A 17080-nucleotide genomic window follows, 5' to 3' on the forward strand; every position below is an offset into this window, starting at 1 on the left:
TGGCAAAAAACTTCAATAATTTAATTTACTTCAATTACGCCCGAAAACATGAATGAAAACGGATATTTTTATACAATCAAAAACCTAATACAAATTACAAAAATCAAAATCCTATTCAAAACTCGAACGGTTGTTCCCATTTGCACGATTCAATTCGTTTCAATATGATCAATCCATGGTCAGTTCTTCCCTTAGCCCATTTGGTTTTCAGGAACACGTTTTCCTTCACGTAAATCGATAATTTTCGAGCTGCAGTCAGTTTCTGTCGTTTTCGATCCAATGCCCCTAGATCGAGAATACGTTGGTTCATGTGAGATCTCTCCTTAAGTGACATAATTTTAATTTCCATCAGTTTTGGTGAATGCCGAACAAAGGCTAGGATATCATCTGAAGTTCCATACTCCAAGTAAACTCGTTCAATGTTAATCAAACTTTTTGCTAATGCTTCCATATCGGTTACGTCTGATCCTTCAAAGATGCCCAATTCTCGTAGATTTGTAAAAAACTGCAAACTTCCACTATCTCGAAGGTATTTCACGTAGAGAGTTTCAAGAGCATGTAACATAATGATATGCACACTGGATATTTTATCAAAATAGGAAGCGTACAAAAATAGTTTGTTGAAAAATGTCGCATCGTAAAGTGCATTGATTGCATCGCAAATAGCTGATAAATAAAATTTCGGCCAATAGTTTAGGTCAACAGCCAAACTGTCTAATTTCGCATTCGTTTCGATCCACGAGGACCAATTCGGAAACAACAGTTGAGAATTGGTTGAGAAGCGGCGAACGTTTGGATTTTGTTTAAAAAATGTTTGTAGTTCGTCAATTATGACTCCCTTACACGGGGTTAGTTGAACATGTTGAAGCAATTCATACCGCTTAAGCAGCCAATGATGTTCCAAACATTCTCTTCTTTCGACTCGACTTGGAAGACATCCAACATTGTATTCATATTCTTTGAGATCAATATCTTGCATCTGAAGCCGTTTTAACTTTTTGCAACAAAGCTTTAAGAAGTTTTCGTAAAAATCGCCTTCAAATCGGCAATCGTACATTTTCACAATTTCAATGTTGCCCAGGATAGTTTTGATGCCATCCATTCGACTACGATTCAGTGTGATACCCAAGAATGACATTTTATTGAGCGATTGATATTGGATTCGACTTGATTTCAGCCGATAAATCGATTGTTGTACGGAACTGTTGTACGTGTGTGTTAGATTCTCAATGAATTTATCGAAATCTGTCAGATAAATGTAACGTGGCAATTGACCAATGTCACTCTGCTCAGTGTAAATGCCGTCTTTGGAATTGTACACTTCCATCGAATGATAATTTTGACGGAAATAAAATCCGACCGCTCGACGGAACCATAAACACGTTTGGCCAAATGAAACCAAATCGTCCAAAGATAACCATTCAAATATTTCTTCGAGACAATCGATGTCCAATTTGAAGATCGGTGACTCTCCTTTCGATCGGCGTGCAATTTTTTTTGTTGATTTTATTAAATGTAAGAACTTTGAAATTGATCTCATTATCTCTACAGCACTGGGTGGAACAATTTTGGAGGATTTCAATAGATTCATTTTATTTTGGATACGGCACCCGGTTGTTTCTTTTAGATCGTTTAAGAAATTCACAATCGAATGGAAAATGGTTCACAGATTCTTAAGTCTGTCAGTTTTGATCCTATAAATTGGATAAATTTTCGAAGCAATCCAAAGCCAATTTTCGGATCGAGTCACATATTTGGCAAACAACACATGAAATATGGTGAAAATACACACGTTTGTTTATAGAAACAATTTCATTTTTCTTCTTCAATTTTCCTTATTTAATTTAATAATACGGATAATTATTGAGAGCTGTCGACTCTTTCGCTGGCCTTCCACTGAAAACTACACCAATTCAAGTTGAATACTCCACAATTTAAATAATTCTATGATGGTTCTTCTTACTTACCACCATCCAAATGCGGAGTTTAATACAAATTCGTAATTTGCCCTCGTTACTCATTCATGATAATCAGTCAAACGACTGAAAATGGATAAAAATGGCTTCGGCGCGATATGACCATTTGAAAAGACTTTCTTATAAAATGAATCATATTTAAATAAAGAAAGAAACTGTAAAATATTTGTGATACAAGCCCTACAGATTTATTTTGTTAACCGTTGAACATATGGCATAAACAATACTCGTGGGTAAAAGATGATGCACAAAACAACAAGTAAACAGATTTATTATTTTTTTCATGTAACTTATTACTAGACTAAGAGCAGTATTTTTAAGGCGCACGATCAGAGCGTGTTATGAGCTTATGTCAGCAGCACTAATTAACGTCAGCTACTGATATCAGCTGCTGATGAGTATGCGTTGCGTTGTTTTAACGCATTTGCAGTACGAAATTCGTATTCTTTTCTGGGTGCCAAAAACACAAAAACAACACAACGCATACTCGTCAGCAGCTGATATTAGCAGCTGACGTTAGTTAGTGCTGCTGACATCAGTTCATAACACGCTCTGCTCACGATTGCTTACGATTGAAATCGTGCACGATAAAATATAGGGAGGATCGTGAACGTTTGCAATCGTGCGCCTTGAAAAAAGTGCCTCAAGTAAAGTTGAAAGCATTATCTTCAGAACTCAAATTTCTGATGAAATGCATTAAAGTTGATCTTTTCCAAGTTAACGTAACTAAATTCATGATCATCCACGGCCGATTTTGATGCATTCACCACTTTTTTATTGACGAAGACTTTCACTTTTTGTGCTTTCTCCAATTTTTTGCGTTCTTTGTTTAAGTAAACAACATCAAGAATTCTGCCATAGAAATGTGATCCATGTCCAAGGGTTTCAACGTGAATTTCCCGCAAATTCGGAGAATATCGAATGAATGCAATGATATCATCGGATGTGGCCATTTTCAAATAGATTCGTTTCAGATCAACGAAAGTCATTGCTAACACCTTTACATCTGTAAATTCGGATATTGCCGACACGACGAGTTCATTTACTTTCATTAGAAGAAATAGGTTTTCAAATTGTTTTAAGCGTTTGATGTGTAATTTCTCGAGTGCTTTCAGTGAAGCGGTGTCATCAGTCGGGAGATTCTGAAGATTTGGTAAATTCAAATGCAATTTTTTGTAGAAGCCTCGTCGATGAAGAAAGTTCAGTACATCACGTATCGAATCGAGGTAAATTCTTGGCCAACAATTGAAATCAACGAATAAAACATCCAAGTTTGCCTTTGTATCGATCAACGATAGCCAATTTTCGTACAAACAAAATGAACTGATGCTAAAACTGCGAATATTGGGATTTTGCTCGAAAAATCGTTTCAATTCGATGATTTTATTACCGCTTCTTGGTGTCAATTTAAAGTGATCTAGCAATGGATATTCCTGATGTAACCAATGATTCTGCACACTTTCAACCAGAAACTCTGGCCGCTTGAGGTCGATGTTTTCAAGACAAAGCCACTTTAAATTTACACAATATTTTACAAAAGACCCATAGAAATCGCTTTCAAATCGACAATCTTGCACTCGCAACACTTCCAACTGTGGCAGAATCGGTTTGATATGCTCAATTTGAGCCAGCGTCAATTCAAAACGTATGATGTACAAGTGCTTGATTGAAGCAAATTGCGGAAGCATTGTAATACTGCACAGCGGTTCCAATTGATCCGTGTAACCGGAGAAATTGGTGATGAACTCATAGAAGCCGGACGTTTGCCCGATGCACAAACAGTTTTCGTTCAGTTTGAACGCAAAGATTTGCAAACGAAAATCGGACTTTTGATGCTGCAACGAACGCTTGGCAGCAAGGACGATTGAGGAGAACATCGTGGATGGATTTCTCTTTACTGTTGAAAATGTCGAAGTTATGTAGAAATAGCGGAGGAATGATAAAAGAGAAATAGGGAAAATTTGAAAAATTTTATGAAAAAAATGGGAATTTGGTTTAAAAATTCGACTAATTTACTAAAATGTTCAGAATTTGAACTTCAAATAACAATGACCAATTATTATTTTAAGAAAAGATTATTATTTTAAATAAATAAAATTATTGATTTGAACCTACCTCAAAATAAGATGTGCTACACTCAAACAATAGCTATGTTTAATAAACACTGTTGAATTAATGCGAGTTTAACATAATCATGATTCATTCGAACTGTTCATGTACTCCCTTTTTCCATCAAAACAAGTCGTGTTTTTTGTTGTTGTTGATGGATGATAATAATAGAATCAAGAATTTCGAAATATCGTGCGTCATTGTACAAAGTGTACATATCTGGTACAAGTTGCTGAGCAATCATCGCCCTTTTCCATTTTTATAATGTTTTGATAGAAATTATCTCAAATTTTTTATCTTAGTGAATCATAAATTTTTCTGATAAAATTACGTCAGCTTGCCGCTTGAATCACTCCATGACAGAATTAGCATTACAGGATAAGTGGTTTCTTTGCCTTCGTTGCTCCATTTTGGTGGATACTCAAGTGAAACACATATCATAAAATGAAACAGCCAAAATAGATAGAACTCTCTAGAGTTCAGAGATAATAACGGTCAAGCCTTAAATGGTGCTGATTAGTCATGGATTTGTTTACGATATACGATTGAACCCGAAAATTGTGCTGCAAGCGCTTTATTAAAATTGGAACTTCAAATGGATTAAATTAAGATCGAATTTGATGACAGCATTCGTTTTTGTGCGTCAAACTCTAATTTTTTCATTGGATTTGAATTCTAGATTATTTATTCCACTCTTTCTTCTACTATTTGGTTGCCAATTTTTATTGTGAGCTTATTTGTTACCGAGAGGAAAATCACTCAAAACACACTAGGCATTTTGTTCGTGCATATTTGATACGTATAGTCCATGGTTAACATGCAAGTGTACGCACGATCGACTATAGTACACTGAATCGCAGCTGACGACAACAGACGCGAATGACGAAATAAACAATACACGCAAACAATATGCATACAATATGAAACATTTAATCACATTTAAAACCCTAAGATTTGAATAATTCTGTGTTAATTGCCTGATTGTTATTACCTTTCCGCAAACTTGTTTGTTAAGAAAAGTATTGGTTTTACTAGCCAAAATTTCATGACATCTCCTCTTTCGGACCACTATAACGTCACGCCAAACTTGAAAAAGCACATATCTGTACACTAGGCAATGTAGATGGGATGAAATTCTATCGATCAAGACCTATCTACCCCCAAAAACATGTTGTTTACTATGAAATATGTGCAAAATAGCGATGTGCGTATGACGTCGTTCGCGTCCGCGTTTTTTGTTCGCCGATTATCTCAAAAAGTTGACAAGATAATTGAGATCTGTAAAAGCCAAAAGTTTTGGCATGTCGAGACAAAGCTTCGGATTGATTTTGAGCCCATTTTGATTTACCAATTTTGTACCATAAGCCTCCGACTGAGGACCTGAAAAACCTTGAAAAATGACACTTTTGTACAGGAAGTACCCGAAAAAGGCAATTTTCGGGGTTTCGATCAAGGCAAACTGCCATTTTTTTGCAAAAATAATGGGAGTCTGAGAACAACTGAACACCTACTTGTGTTGAGATACGAAGTAATCGTGAAGAGTTTTAGAATGAGACTGAATCTTTATTGAACATAAATTCTTAAATTTAAATCCAAGCCTACTTATATATCAATGATATATAATACAGAGTTTACTTTTATTTGAATAATAAATATACAAATAGTATATTCAACACTATCCCCTCAAAGAATGTAAACTTTAAAATAATCAAAATTTCTATCTCATCAAATGTTTAACTTTAAATTATTTCTCAATTTTGAAAACTTGATATTACTTAGTGGCTTAGTCATAATATCAGCTAACATTTCTTCGGTACAACAATATTTCAAATTAATTTTTCCCTGCTTAATGATCTCTCTAATGTAAAAATACTTCACATCAATATGTTTTGTTCGATTAGATATTTTTTCATTCGCAATCATTTTCATGCAGCTTTGGTTGTCTTCATGTATCGTTGTTCCGTTTCCCTGTTGTCGTCCAATATCAATCAGTAGATTTTGTAACCACAATGCCTCCTTTGCTGCTTCACACAATGCATAAAACTCAGCTTCAGTTGATGACAAAGAAACCGTCTTCTGTTTTGTGCAACTCCAGCTTACTGTGCCACCATTCAACTTGAATATGTAACCGCTGTTTGATTTACGGTCAATTCGATCTTCAGCATAATTTGCATCAGCATAGCCAAATAGCTCTTGTTTCTCTTTATCATCAGCCAAATATAATTTGTAGTCTTTTGTACCCTTCAAATATCTGAGTACTCTTTTTAATTCGTTCCAATCTTCTTTTGATGGTGCTGATACCTTTTGTGATAAAATACAAACAGCTGCGCTAATGTCTGGTCTCGTGTTTATTGCCAAATAGAGAAGACTACCAATCAACTTTTGATAAACTTCATTTGATTCCAATGGAACTTCATTTGATGTTTTCCCATAACTCACATCAATTGGTATCTTCGAATTTTTAGCTTCAGTCATGTTGTATTCATCAACCAGTTGTTGTATGTATCTTCCTTGACTCACATTGTAAATATTACCAATTTTGTTGATTTCAATACTTAGGTAATATTTCGCTTCACCCAAATCTCTTATCTCAAATAAATCGCTTATTTGTTTTTGAACACTCTCTAATATTTTTGTTGAGTTAGAGACAAACAAAATATCATCGACGTATATCAGCAGCATGCATTCATCGCCATTGTCCATCTTTTTGTAATATAGACAAGAATCTGCACGATTCCTTTTAAAGCCGATTTTGCTTAGTGCTTGATTGATTTCATCGTTCCAACACTTCGGTGCTTGTTTGAGTCCATACAAGCTACGTTGAAGTAGACATACATGATCCTCTTTCCCTTCTTCTTCAAAACCTTCAGGCTGCTTCATGTAGATTGTCTCTTGTAGTTTACCATTCAGGAAAGCTGTTTTCACATCCAAATGTTTGACGAAGAAATTTTCTCTCGAAGCAATTGATAGAAGAATACGAAATGTTGCCTGTTTTGCGACTGGTGCAAATACTTCGTTGTAGTCGATGCCAAATTTTTGTGAGTATCCTTGCGCAACTAATCTCGCTTTGAATCGATCAATTTTTCCTTTTTCGTCAGTTTTAACTGTGTAGAGCCATTTTGATCCAACAGCGACTCTACCCTTAGGCAATTTGCATAACGACCATGTTTGATTTTTTTTTAGTGAATTAAATTCATCTTGCATTGCATCAACCCATTTCTCTTTGTTAAGATCATTCATAGCTTGAGTAAAATTCAATGGTGCTACAATTGAATTCAGTGAATTTGATGTAATTCCATAGCCATAACGTGTTGGTGGTACCCCTTTATTGGATCTGCTTGACCTTCGTGGTTCACGCTGTTCTGCAGTAGATGTGTCATTAGAATCAGAATAAATAATGTCATCCCAAATCGAAGATGATTCTTTAGAACTTGAATCAGTGGACTCATTCGAAGATGATTTTGGTGAAGTAGACGATGAACTGCTACCCGATGAATCTTCAATGACACTTTTGTCGATAAGTTGATCTGATGTTTTGAAATCAAATGTAACTTCTGATTCTTGACGAATAAATTGTACATCACGACTGTAGACAACTTTGTTGGTGGCTGAATTGTAGCATTTCAAAACGTTTTTTTTATGATAACCCAGGAAAATCATTTTTGTTGATGTATCATCAAGTTTGCGACGATTGTGTTTGAGAACTTTAACATAGCAGGAACTGCCAAAAATTTTTAATTTTCCTAAATTCGGCTTTCGATTGTTCCATAACTCATAGGGCGTTTTATTTGTACTGCGAGTGAACGTTCTATTTTGGTTATAATTCGCAGTCATAAGTGCTTCTCCCCAAAATGTGTTTGGCAATTTCGCATCTTTGATCATACAGCGAATCATTTCGACAAGATAACGATTTTTTCTCTCTGCTATTCCATTCAATTGTGGTGTATCAGGTGCTGTGTATTGATACTTGATGCCAAGATTACGTAAATATCTCTGCAATTCATTATTCACGTATTCGCCACCTCTATCAGTATTGAAAACCTTTGGAACTTTGCCTTTTTGTGTTTTCATCAGCTCGATGAACTCTTTGGTCGTTGCATTTACCTCGCTCTTCTCATGAAGTAGATAAACCTTTGTGTATCGTGAATATTCATCAATGAATGTGAGAAAATACAGTTTTCCTCCAGGAGTTTGTGTCTGAAATGGACCGCACAAATCACTGTAAACTACATCCAAAATGTCTTTTGATGTTTTCGGCTTCTCTTTTGCAAACGGTTTCCGTGACATTTTTGAAGAAATACAAATTTCGCATTCAGAAGAACAACTGCATGGTGAAATGATCAGTCCATCAACTAACTGCTTGTTGGCCATAATTTTAATTGCGTTAATATTGCGATGACCAAGTATCCTATGCCAAACATGAATGCATTTATCAGCTTGATTGCTACGATGAGTTATAGCTGAAATTTTCTGATGATTTATGTAATATAAATCGTTGCTCAAGTAGCCAACTGCGATTTCACGTTCATTCAGGAAAATTTTGCATTTTTCGCCTTCAAAGATCACCTTGAATTTCCTTTGATTTGTTAAATATTTGATGGAGATGAAGTTTCCATTCAAATCTGGTGCATACAGTACATTCGTCAGTAAAGCTGTCGTTACTTCTCCTTTTTCATTTTTTAGATGAATTCTACAAGTTCCGATTCCCAAGACTTTAACTTTGTAACCATTTGCTACAGTCACAAAATCATTCATTGGTTTTAGTGTTTCAAACAAACTTTTTTCATTCGAAAAATGCGATGTTGCTCCGGAATCCATATTCCATTCAGCTTCATTTGACGATTCAGGTTTTTGTGAATGGATTGCAAGCAGCATTTCATCAGTGTTTTCACTGGATTTTTTGTCAATCATGTCTACTTTGTATTGACTTTTTTTATTTTTCATTTTCTTTCTGCATTCATCAACAGTATGAAAATTTTTCTTGCAGTACGTACAGAATTTAACTTTCTTGCTTTTAATTTTCATTAATTTCTCATCATTTTCACTTGATGTTTGTGAACGATGTTTGCTTTCGTCCATCAGCTTTGAAGTCACAATAGACCACGTCAGATTGTCTCTGGATTCAAGTGAAGTAACAAGGTTTCTGTAACTCTCTGGTAAACTGCTGAGAAGTAATGCTGTTTTTATCTCTTCTTCGTTGAAAGCTTTTACACCTAAACCGTTCAATTTGACGAGGTAGTTCGTCATTTCTTCAATGTGTTCTTGCATTGTTGTTGAATCACTCATAATTGTATTGAACATGTTTCTCATTAGTGTCATCTTGTTAACAACAGTAGACTTTTGATGAAATTCTTGTAGAGCTGTCCACATTTCTTTTGCGGAAGTTTTGTCCATGATAAGACTGAGTTGATTGTCCTCTACAGCCAATGCGATTAAAGCTCGTGCAGTTTCATCTGATGAATTCCAGGAAGATAATTCCGTATTGTTAGTTGGAGCAGAATCAGTGATGGTCTTCCAAACTTTTTCTTTTGTCAGAATCATCTGCATTTTGAATTTCCAAATGAAGAAGTTGTTGTTGTTTAATTTGGTAATGGCAATTTTTGATTCCATTTTGAAGATGACTTTAAAAAAACTCTGTTAATAGTAAACTCTTAATGCTGTTTCAGCGATGAGGCCCATAACCTCTGTTGAGATACGAAGTAATCGTGAAGAGTTTTAAAATGAGACTGAATCTTTATTGAACATAAATTCTTAAATTTAAATCCAAGCCTACTTATATATCAATGATATATAATACAGAGTTTACTTTTATTTGAATAATAAATATACAAATAGTATATTCAACAACTTGCCCATAAATTTGGTCCAAAATCGACATTTCTTGAAATTTTCCTCGAAAAATAGACTTTTATATGAAAAATCACACAGAAAGCCATTTTTTAGGGTTTTGGTCAAGGCAAACTGATGTTTTTTTGCAAAAATAATGGGAGCCTTCAAACAACCGAACACCTACTTGCCCATAAATTTGGTCCGAAATCAACATTTCTTGAAATTTTTGAAATTTTGTTCGAAAATGACACTTTTGTATGGAAAATGGTCGAAATTGTTATATTTTAAGGTCAAAAATGCTATGAAAAAAGGGTCCATTGAAATTTTGGTTAAACATTAAGCGGGAGGTAAACTAAATTGCTGCGGAGCGGAAAAGTTTGGATTACGTATGTAATTCGTTTTATTATTTTATGTTAATGATGGGAGAGCTGACAGACGAATGAATTAAGTGAGCTACCGAATTTCATTTGATTCATTCGTTTTTAACATGAAAAGCCTACTTTGTATACAAAGCATAATTTATCATTTATCAATATATTTGCGCATCAATTATTTATTAGCATAGTAATAATGATGAAAACTCATTACTTTTTCGCACGCCCATGTCGTGAGTAAAAGTATTGTAATCACTTCAAAACCTAGGTACCCCGAAAAACCATTTTTTTATCCATTTTCGACACCAAAAAGCACGATACAGTGGTTAATTTGCTATGTTAATGTGGATGTGTCGTACCCTGTACGCTGTACGCAAAAATTTGTTAGCGCGATTGCTCAAATACCAGAATAGGAAATGAAATTCTGCAAGTACCAAACGTTTGTGCTTCGTTAGACTTGGAAACCATTAAATTTTCAGCCACCGAAAAATCGATTTTTTGTTCGGGAGGTACCCGAAATAGACTACCGAGGTGGGTTTTATCACTCCCATTCGATTTATTTCATCAAAATAATAGGGGCTCAGGAACAACCGAGCACCCACTAACCCACCTTTTTGGTATTAAATCGGTATGTTAGTTCAAAATTCCTTGAAAAATCGAACTTTTGTTCGGGAGGTACCCAAAATGGGCTCCTCGGTGGATTTTATCACTCCCACTCGATTTATTTCATCAAAATAATAGGGGCCCAGGAACAACCTAGCACCCGCTAACCTACGTTTTTGGCATTAAATCAGTATGTTAGTTCGAAATTCCTTGAAAAATCGAACTTTTGTTCGGGAGGTACCCAAAATGGGCCCCCCAGGTGGATTTTATTACTCCGATTGGATTTATTCATCAAATTAATAGGATCCCAAGAACAACCCAGCACTCGCTAACCTAACTTTTTCGTATCCAATCGGTATTGAATAGTGATTCTGATAGCGAATGTGATAACGCCTCTGAAGTTACATTTATTCTCAACAATGTGGATTTTCCCGAGTTGGAAGAGGATGGATTTTACTACGAAATCCGAAACTTGTGTGAAACTACAAAGAATACAGATCTAGAATCAATCACAAATCAAATTGTTGGAACAGAATTCTTAAATGATTTGTCAATCGATATGTTCATTATAAATTTGGTGAACGCAAACAGAACCATACCATTCGACCTGCATCCAGTCTGCTATGGACAAAAACAAAAGCGATACAAACGACTTCTAGCCGAACGAGACGATCTGCAAATAATATACAGCGGCCAGGCCAGCTTTCTTGGCCATTACACCACAGTTCACTATATCTTAGGGCAATCACGGCAAAAGATTGGACGTATATCAACGAAACATCCCCACTCGCCTGTACCCCGGAGCACAATATCAATTCATCGAACCGGCAACGTTACAACCAGATGGATGTTCCTGTGGCATTTTATCGATTTCATACGCCACAACCATCATTTTGAGACACAACCCCGCAACATACCATCTAAAAATCAATCAGCACGAAACAGACAATTTAAAAAAGACCAGCGAACTACGAAACCACATCAAAAGAATATACGAAACAAATGAACTACAGCTGTTTCCACAATAAATAATACACACATTTTTGTTTTTGTCTGAGTGTTTGGATACTTGTTTTCAACTGTTGCATCCCAATAATGATGAATTGATTTCGGTTTGGTAACTTTTGTCTAATTTCATCAAAAAAGAAACATAAAAAAAACAGTTCATTCAACTTACTTATTAAACATTTTGTCGAGATAGCTTATTATTTCGGTGTACATTTTTTGATTTAATGAAAATCAAAGTTCATTCTCCAAATATTTGACTGATTTGCTGTTCTTCGATTAAAGTTCAGTTTTTTCAATACTTGATTATTTTGAATTTTTGAAAGAAGGTAAATCTTAAGCCAAAAACTGCGTAGAAAATAAGAAGTTGAACAAAGTTTGAGTATTCAGACCACAATAAAGACAATCAGACGTTTCATTTCATTTGAATACCCAACTCAAGGTTTTCGGAATCATAATACAATTTTCCATAATATACATGAACGTACTGTTGTTTTTTTTCTGAAAATTCTTATAAATTTCCTGGGCAAAATCTGAATAGAAGCTGAACGCTATGGAAACGGTGCGGAACAAAAGTTCGATTTTTCAAGGAATTTTGAAATAACATACCGATTTAATACCAAAAAGGTGGGTAAGCGAGTGCTAGATTGTTCCTGGCCCCTATTATTTTAATGAAATAAATCGGGTGGGCATGATAAAAACCACCTGGATAGCCTATTTTGGGTACCTCCCGAACGAAAGTTCGATTTTTTGAAGGTTTTTCATAGGCTAGGTATCCTAGGGTACATCTGGGGTGGCTGGAAATTTAATGGTTTCCAAGTCTAACAAAGCACAAACGTTTGGAACTTGCAGAATATCATTCCTTTTCTGGTATTTGAGCAATCGTGCTAACAAATTTTTGCGTACAGCGTACAGGGTACGACACATCCACATTAACATAGCAAAATAACCACTGCATCGTGCTTTTTGATGTCGAAAATGGATAGAAAAATGATTTTTCGGGGTACCTAGGTTTTGGAGTGATTACAATACTTTTACTCACGGCATGGGCATGCGAAAAAGTAAAACGTACTAAAATATTTGAAAATTGTCGTTAACCAATTGTGTTAGTTTTCAAACCATAATGAAGGTAATAAGTAGGAATGAACATAAACATCTGGTATTTTCAATGCGATCCATTTGTGCGATACGTAAAATTATGCACAATTCCACCAATTGAACAAAACAACCATTGAACAAAGCAACCATGGTACGTGAGCTTGAATTTAACGCAATACGTCGTGTCGTTTGATCTTTCATATTCATATTTAATATGTAGGCGGCGATCCATCTGTGGTTGTTTTTACTTTTCCGTACACAACGTGTCAAGGGAAAGTATAGGAATTGGTCCCGAAAACTTTTTTCGCAAAATTAGCTTAGATCATCATAAAAACTCATGAAACGCGTAGAAAACACTTTTTGAGACACTTTTCCGTTCGTGTGCCGTCGTCGTTGTCGTTGTCGTCGTAGCTGTTTGTAAACACGATAACTCAAAAAATAATTGAGATAATCCAAATCTGAAAGTCCCAAAAGTTTTGTATCCAATGAACTTAGTTTAAGTTCGAAGATGAGCTATTTTCGATTTGACCCTGGGGTACTTGCCCTAAGAAAAACCTCAAAAAATTGACACTTTCGTATGGGAGGTACCTGTAAATCGACTCCGATTGGCTTCAAACTTCCTGGGATTTCATTTTTTGGGATAAATATAAGATTCTGAAATTTTGAAACCAATCGGAATCGATTTACGGGTACCTCCTATACAAATTTTTTGAAATTTTGACTAAAATTACCGATTTTTGGACAATTTTGTATGGGAGGTACCCGTTAATCGATTCTGGTTGGCTTCAAACTTTCTGAGGTTTCATTTTTTGGAGAAAAAATAAGATTCTGAAAGTTTCATGTTGATCGCATCTGCAGAAGTTTGATTTTTTGTCCTCAATTTTTGTCGAAATTTTCTTGGGAAAAATTGAGGGCCAAAATACAAACTTCTGCAAATGCGATCAACATGAAACTTTCAGAATCTTATTTTTTCTCCAAAAAATGAAACCTCAGAAAGTTTAAAGCCAATGAGAATTTTTCACTTTATTTTTATTATTATATTTTCACTGCCAAGAAAATTCACAAAAAATAACCAAAAGTACCTACGGACAACGCAGGCCAACGGTACGGAAAAGTTCGGGATTACCAATGTAATTCTTTTTATTTAACTTGGAAACGACTTTGAAGCGGAGTGTGTTTTGTACACTAGGGGGATTTCTCACGAAAAAAATGAATGAATTCTTAAAAATTTTGAAAAATTTCTTCAATTCGGTCCGATTCGATCAATTTTTGTCAATTCGTGTAAATAAATGTACATTAACACTGAACTTTTGAATTATGCTTCAATGAAATTGTTCTGGAAGTGGGTTTTGAATTTTTGCACATTTGCTCAAACTTTTTGTGTGAGAAATCTCCCTAGTTTGTACATGCTGTGAAGATGTGAACATTTTCATATTCCAATAAAGTCATTAGAATATTATCACGTGAATAGCATAAGGACAAATCGTGAATTTTAAATCGCTGTATTTCCATATTCAAATAGCCACGTCGAGTGAACACCACTCAACACTTTAAGAGTGGAAAATATTTGCTTACATTTGCAATTCAATGTGATCCAACTGCGGTGTTTTTAAACCATCATGAACGTGATGAAGTAATGAACATGAACATCTGGTATTTTCGATGCGATCTATTCGATGTGAAAGGCAAAATTATGGACAATTCCACCAATGTACGCGATAATATTTTGTGCATTTATAATCTTCATTGCACGTGGATTAAATTATATCGTTAATGTGTTGCTTGCACTGAGTATATAAGGAGATGCGTTCGATTCGTATTTCCATCAAACGGTTCATCAATTCTCATCAAGTGATACGTTTACAATAAACTTTTTATAGTTCAAAGCTGGAAAAATGCTGAGTCGAAGATCTTTCACGCTGCTACTCATTGGCTTGGTGGTATCCGAGGTGAGTCGACAATTTCAGTCACATTTTTTGTCATTCTAAGATTTTCGTCGATTTATTTGTAATTTTAATGTTGCTTGGAATTTTTTCACTTGTAAATTTTGCACCGAATTTAGTACAACATCGAAATAATTTTTTTCACGTTTTGAATCGTAGGTTTTGTTTCGTTACAATAGTGCTTTAAAATGAATTCTTTTCAATAACTTCATACTTGCATTCTGATTAAAAAGCAAAGTTTTGTAGCGAAACAAAACCTACGTAAATTTGGTTAAATAGGGGAGAGGTTTGTAAGTCGACCATGTATCCTTGATATTTTCATAACTTTTCGAAAAATCGAGATGTCGTAGATTTTGAAATACTGTTGGAAAGAGAACCTCAAAAGCTACAACTTGGCCATAGAAAATTATTTGATTTAATGGAAAATGAATTTTTCCCAGCCGATTTTCCAAGTGGCTTGAAATCGAGAAAAAGAATTGTTGGCATGCAAGTTGACCACCCCCTGAAAATCTCTGAGAATATAAAGAATATTGAGTGCAAACGCTCCAATTACAAAATTTATGAAATTTTATTGAATGTTCATTAGTTTTATTGGCTTTGAACACAGAAATAACGGCAAATTTGGTATATTTTCGATGAAAATTGGTGTCGGATGCACATCATTCAAAATCATCTTCATCAATTTCGTCGACAACAAGATCTGAAGCTTTCGAATCGCATTCTGGACAGACGTAAACACTGAAGCGCATGTTCACACATTTGGCATGAACGTATGCCTTACACATATGACATTTGATCGAATTGTTGACCGAAACTTTTTCGGTCAATATTGTGAGCAAGCGCTGTGCTCTGTACTGATTTCTTGTCCACTTTGATTACCTTGATTGGACGGAGTGATTTTTCGTAATCCGAAATACCACGATCAGTGGATCAGCTTCGACGACTTGCCATACTAAAAATTTGCCGAAACTGAAAAAAAAATCATAAAAATACTTTAAAGTGGACCCGATGTCAATTCCATATAAATAGTCTTACCTCCGTAAGACGAACTCATCCGCACCGTTTTCATAGCGTTCAGCTTTTATTCAGATTTTGCCTAGGAAATTTATAAGAATTTTCAAAAAAAACAACAGTACGTTCATGTATTTCATGGAAAATTGTATTATGATTCAGAGAATCTTGATGTTGGGTATTCAAATGAAATGAAACGTCCGATTGTCTTTATTGTCGTTTGAATACTCCCAATGAGCCATTAATGGTGAATTGCATCACGAAATTGTATGAAAATATGCCTAATTTATACATAAATCGTCACGTTTTTTGTATGAAATCACCCAAAAATATGCATAATTTTTAACCATAATGTCTGTATATTAGTATGCATAGAGATGCTTTGTTTTTTTGTATAGAGATAATGAAAGGCTTTTTTATGCATAATATATACATATTATGTGCATAAGATGTTAATGATATCATTTTCGTGCAAATAAAATGAAACATATGTATGCCTACTATAGGCATATTGCTATGCATGTCTATACTTTTATTAAATTATATGGAGTTTTTAGAGTGATGTTATGCATCGTATATGGATAATAATATATGCACAAAAAATAAAGTAAAATTATCCCGTATGAGTTAACTTGTAAAATTTGAAAACTCCTGCAAGAAAGATGACATTCAGCTGAAACTTTATTCAACTCTATTTCAAAAATGCAAAATAATCAAGTATTGAAAAAACTGAACTTTAATCGAAGAACTGCAAATCAGTCAAATATTTGGAGAATGAACTTTGATTTTAATTAAATCAAAAAATGTGGACGGAAATAATAAGCTATCTCGACAAAATTTTTAATAAGCAAGTTGAATGAACTGATTTTTTTGTTTCTTTTTTGATGAAATTAGACAAAAGTTACCAAATCGAAATCAATTGGTCATTATTGCGATGCAACATGAAAACAAGTATCCAAAAACTCAGAAAAAAAACAAAAATGTGTGTATTATTCATTGTGGAAACAGCAGTTCATTTGTTTCGTATATTCTTTTGATGTGGTTTCGTAGTTCGCTGGTCTTTTTTAAATGGATGTTACCTATTAAATTCCCCTGTGGTATGTCGCTAACAAGTGTCAAACATGAATGTGTC

General features: G+C 34.7%; 1 protein-coding gene across 1 annotated transcript; it reads right to left on the minus strand.

The window, feature by feature from the left end:
* Window positions 1-2200: 2200 nt before the first annotated feature.
* Window positions 2201-4158, minus strand: LOC129573437 (uncharacterized). The gene is made up of 2 exons (XM_055453929.1): window positions 4092-4158; window positions 2201-3873 (listed from the first exon to the last, which is right to left on the minus strand). Exon 2 carries the CDS (start codon window positions 3851-3853, stop codon window positions 2645-2647), a length of 1209 nt encoding a protein of 402 aa, XP_055309904.1. The 5' UTR covers window positions 3854-3873; window positions 4092-4158; the 3' UTR covers window positions 2201-2644.
* Between the last annotated feature and the right edge of the window lie 12922 nt (window positions 4159-17080).

Source organism: Sitodiplosis mosellana, unplaced genomic scaffold (genome assembly GCF_009176505.1).
Source record: "Sitodiplosis mosellana isolate CC-2019 unplaced genomic scaffold, AAFC_SMos_1.0 Smas_scaffold_6079, whole genome shotgun sequence".
NCBI classification, from domain to species: Eukaryota; Metazoa; Arthropoda; class Insecta; order Diptera; family Cecidomyiidae; genus Sitodiplosis; species Sitodiplosis mosellana.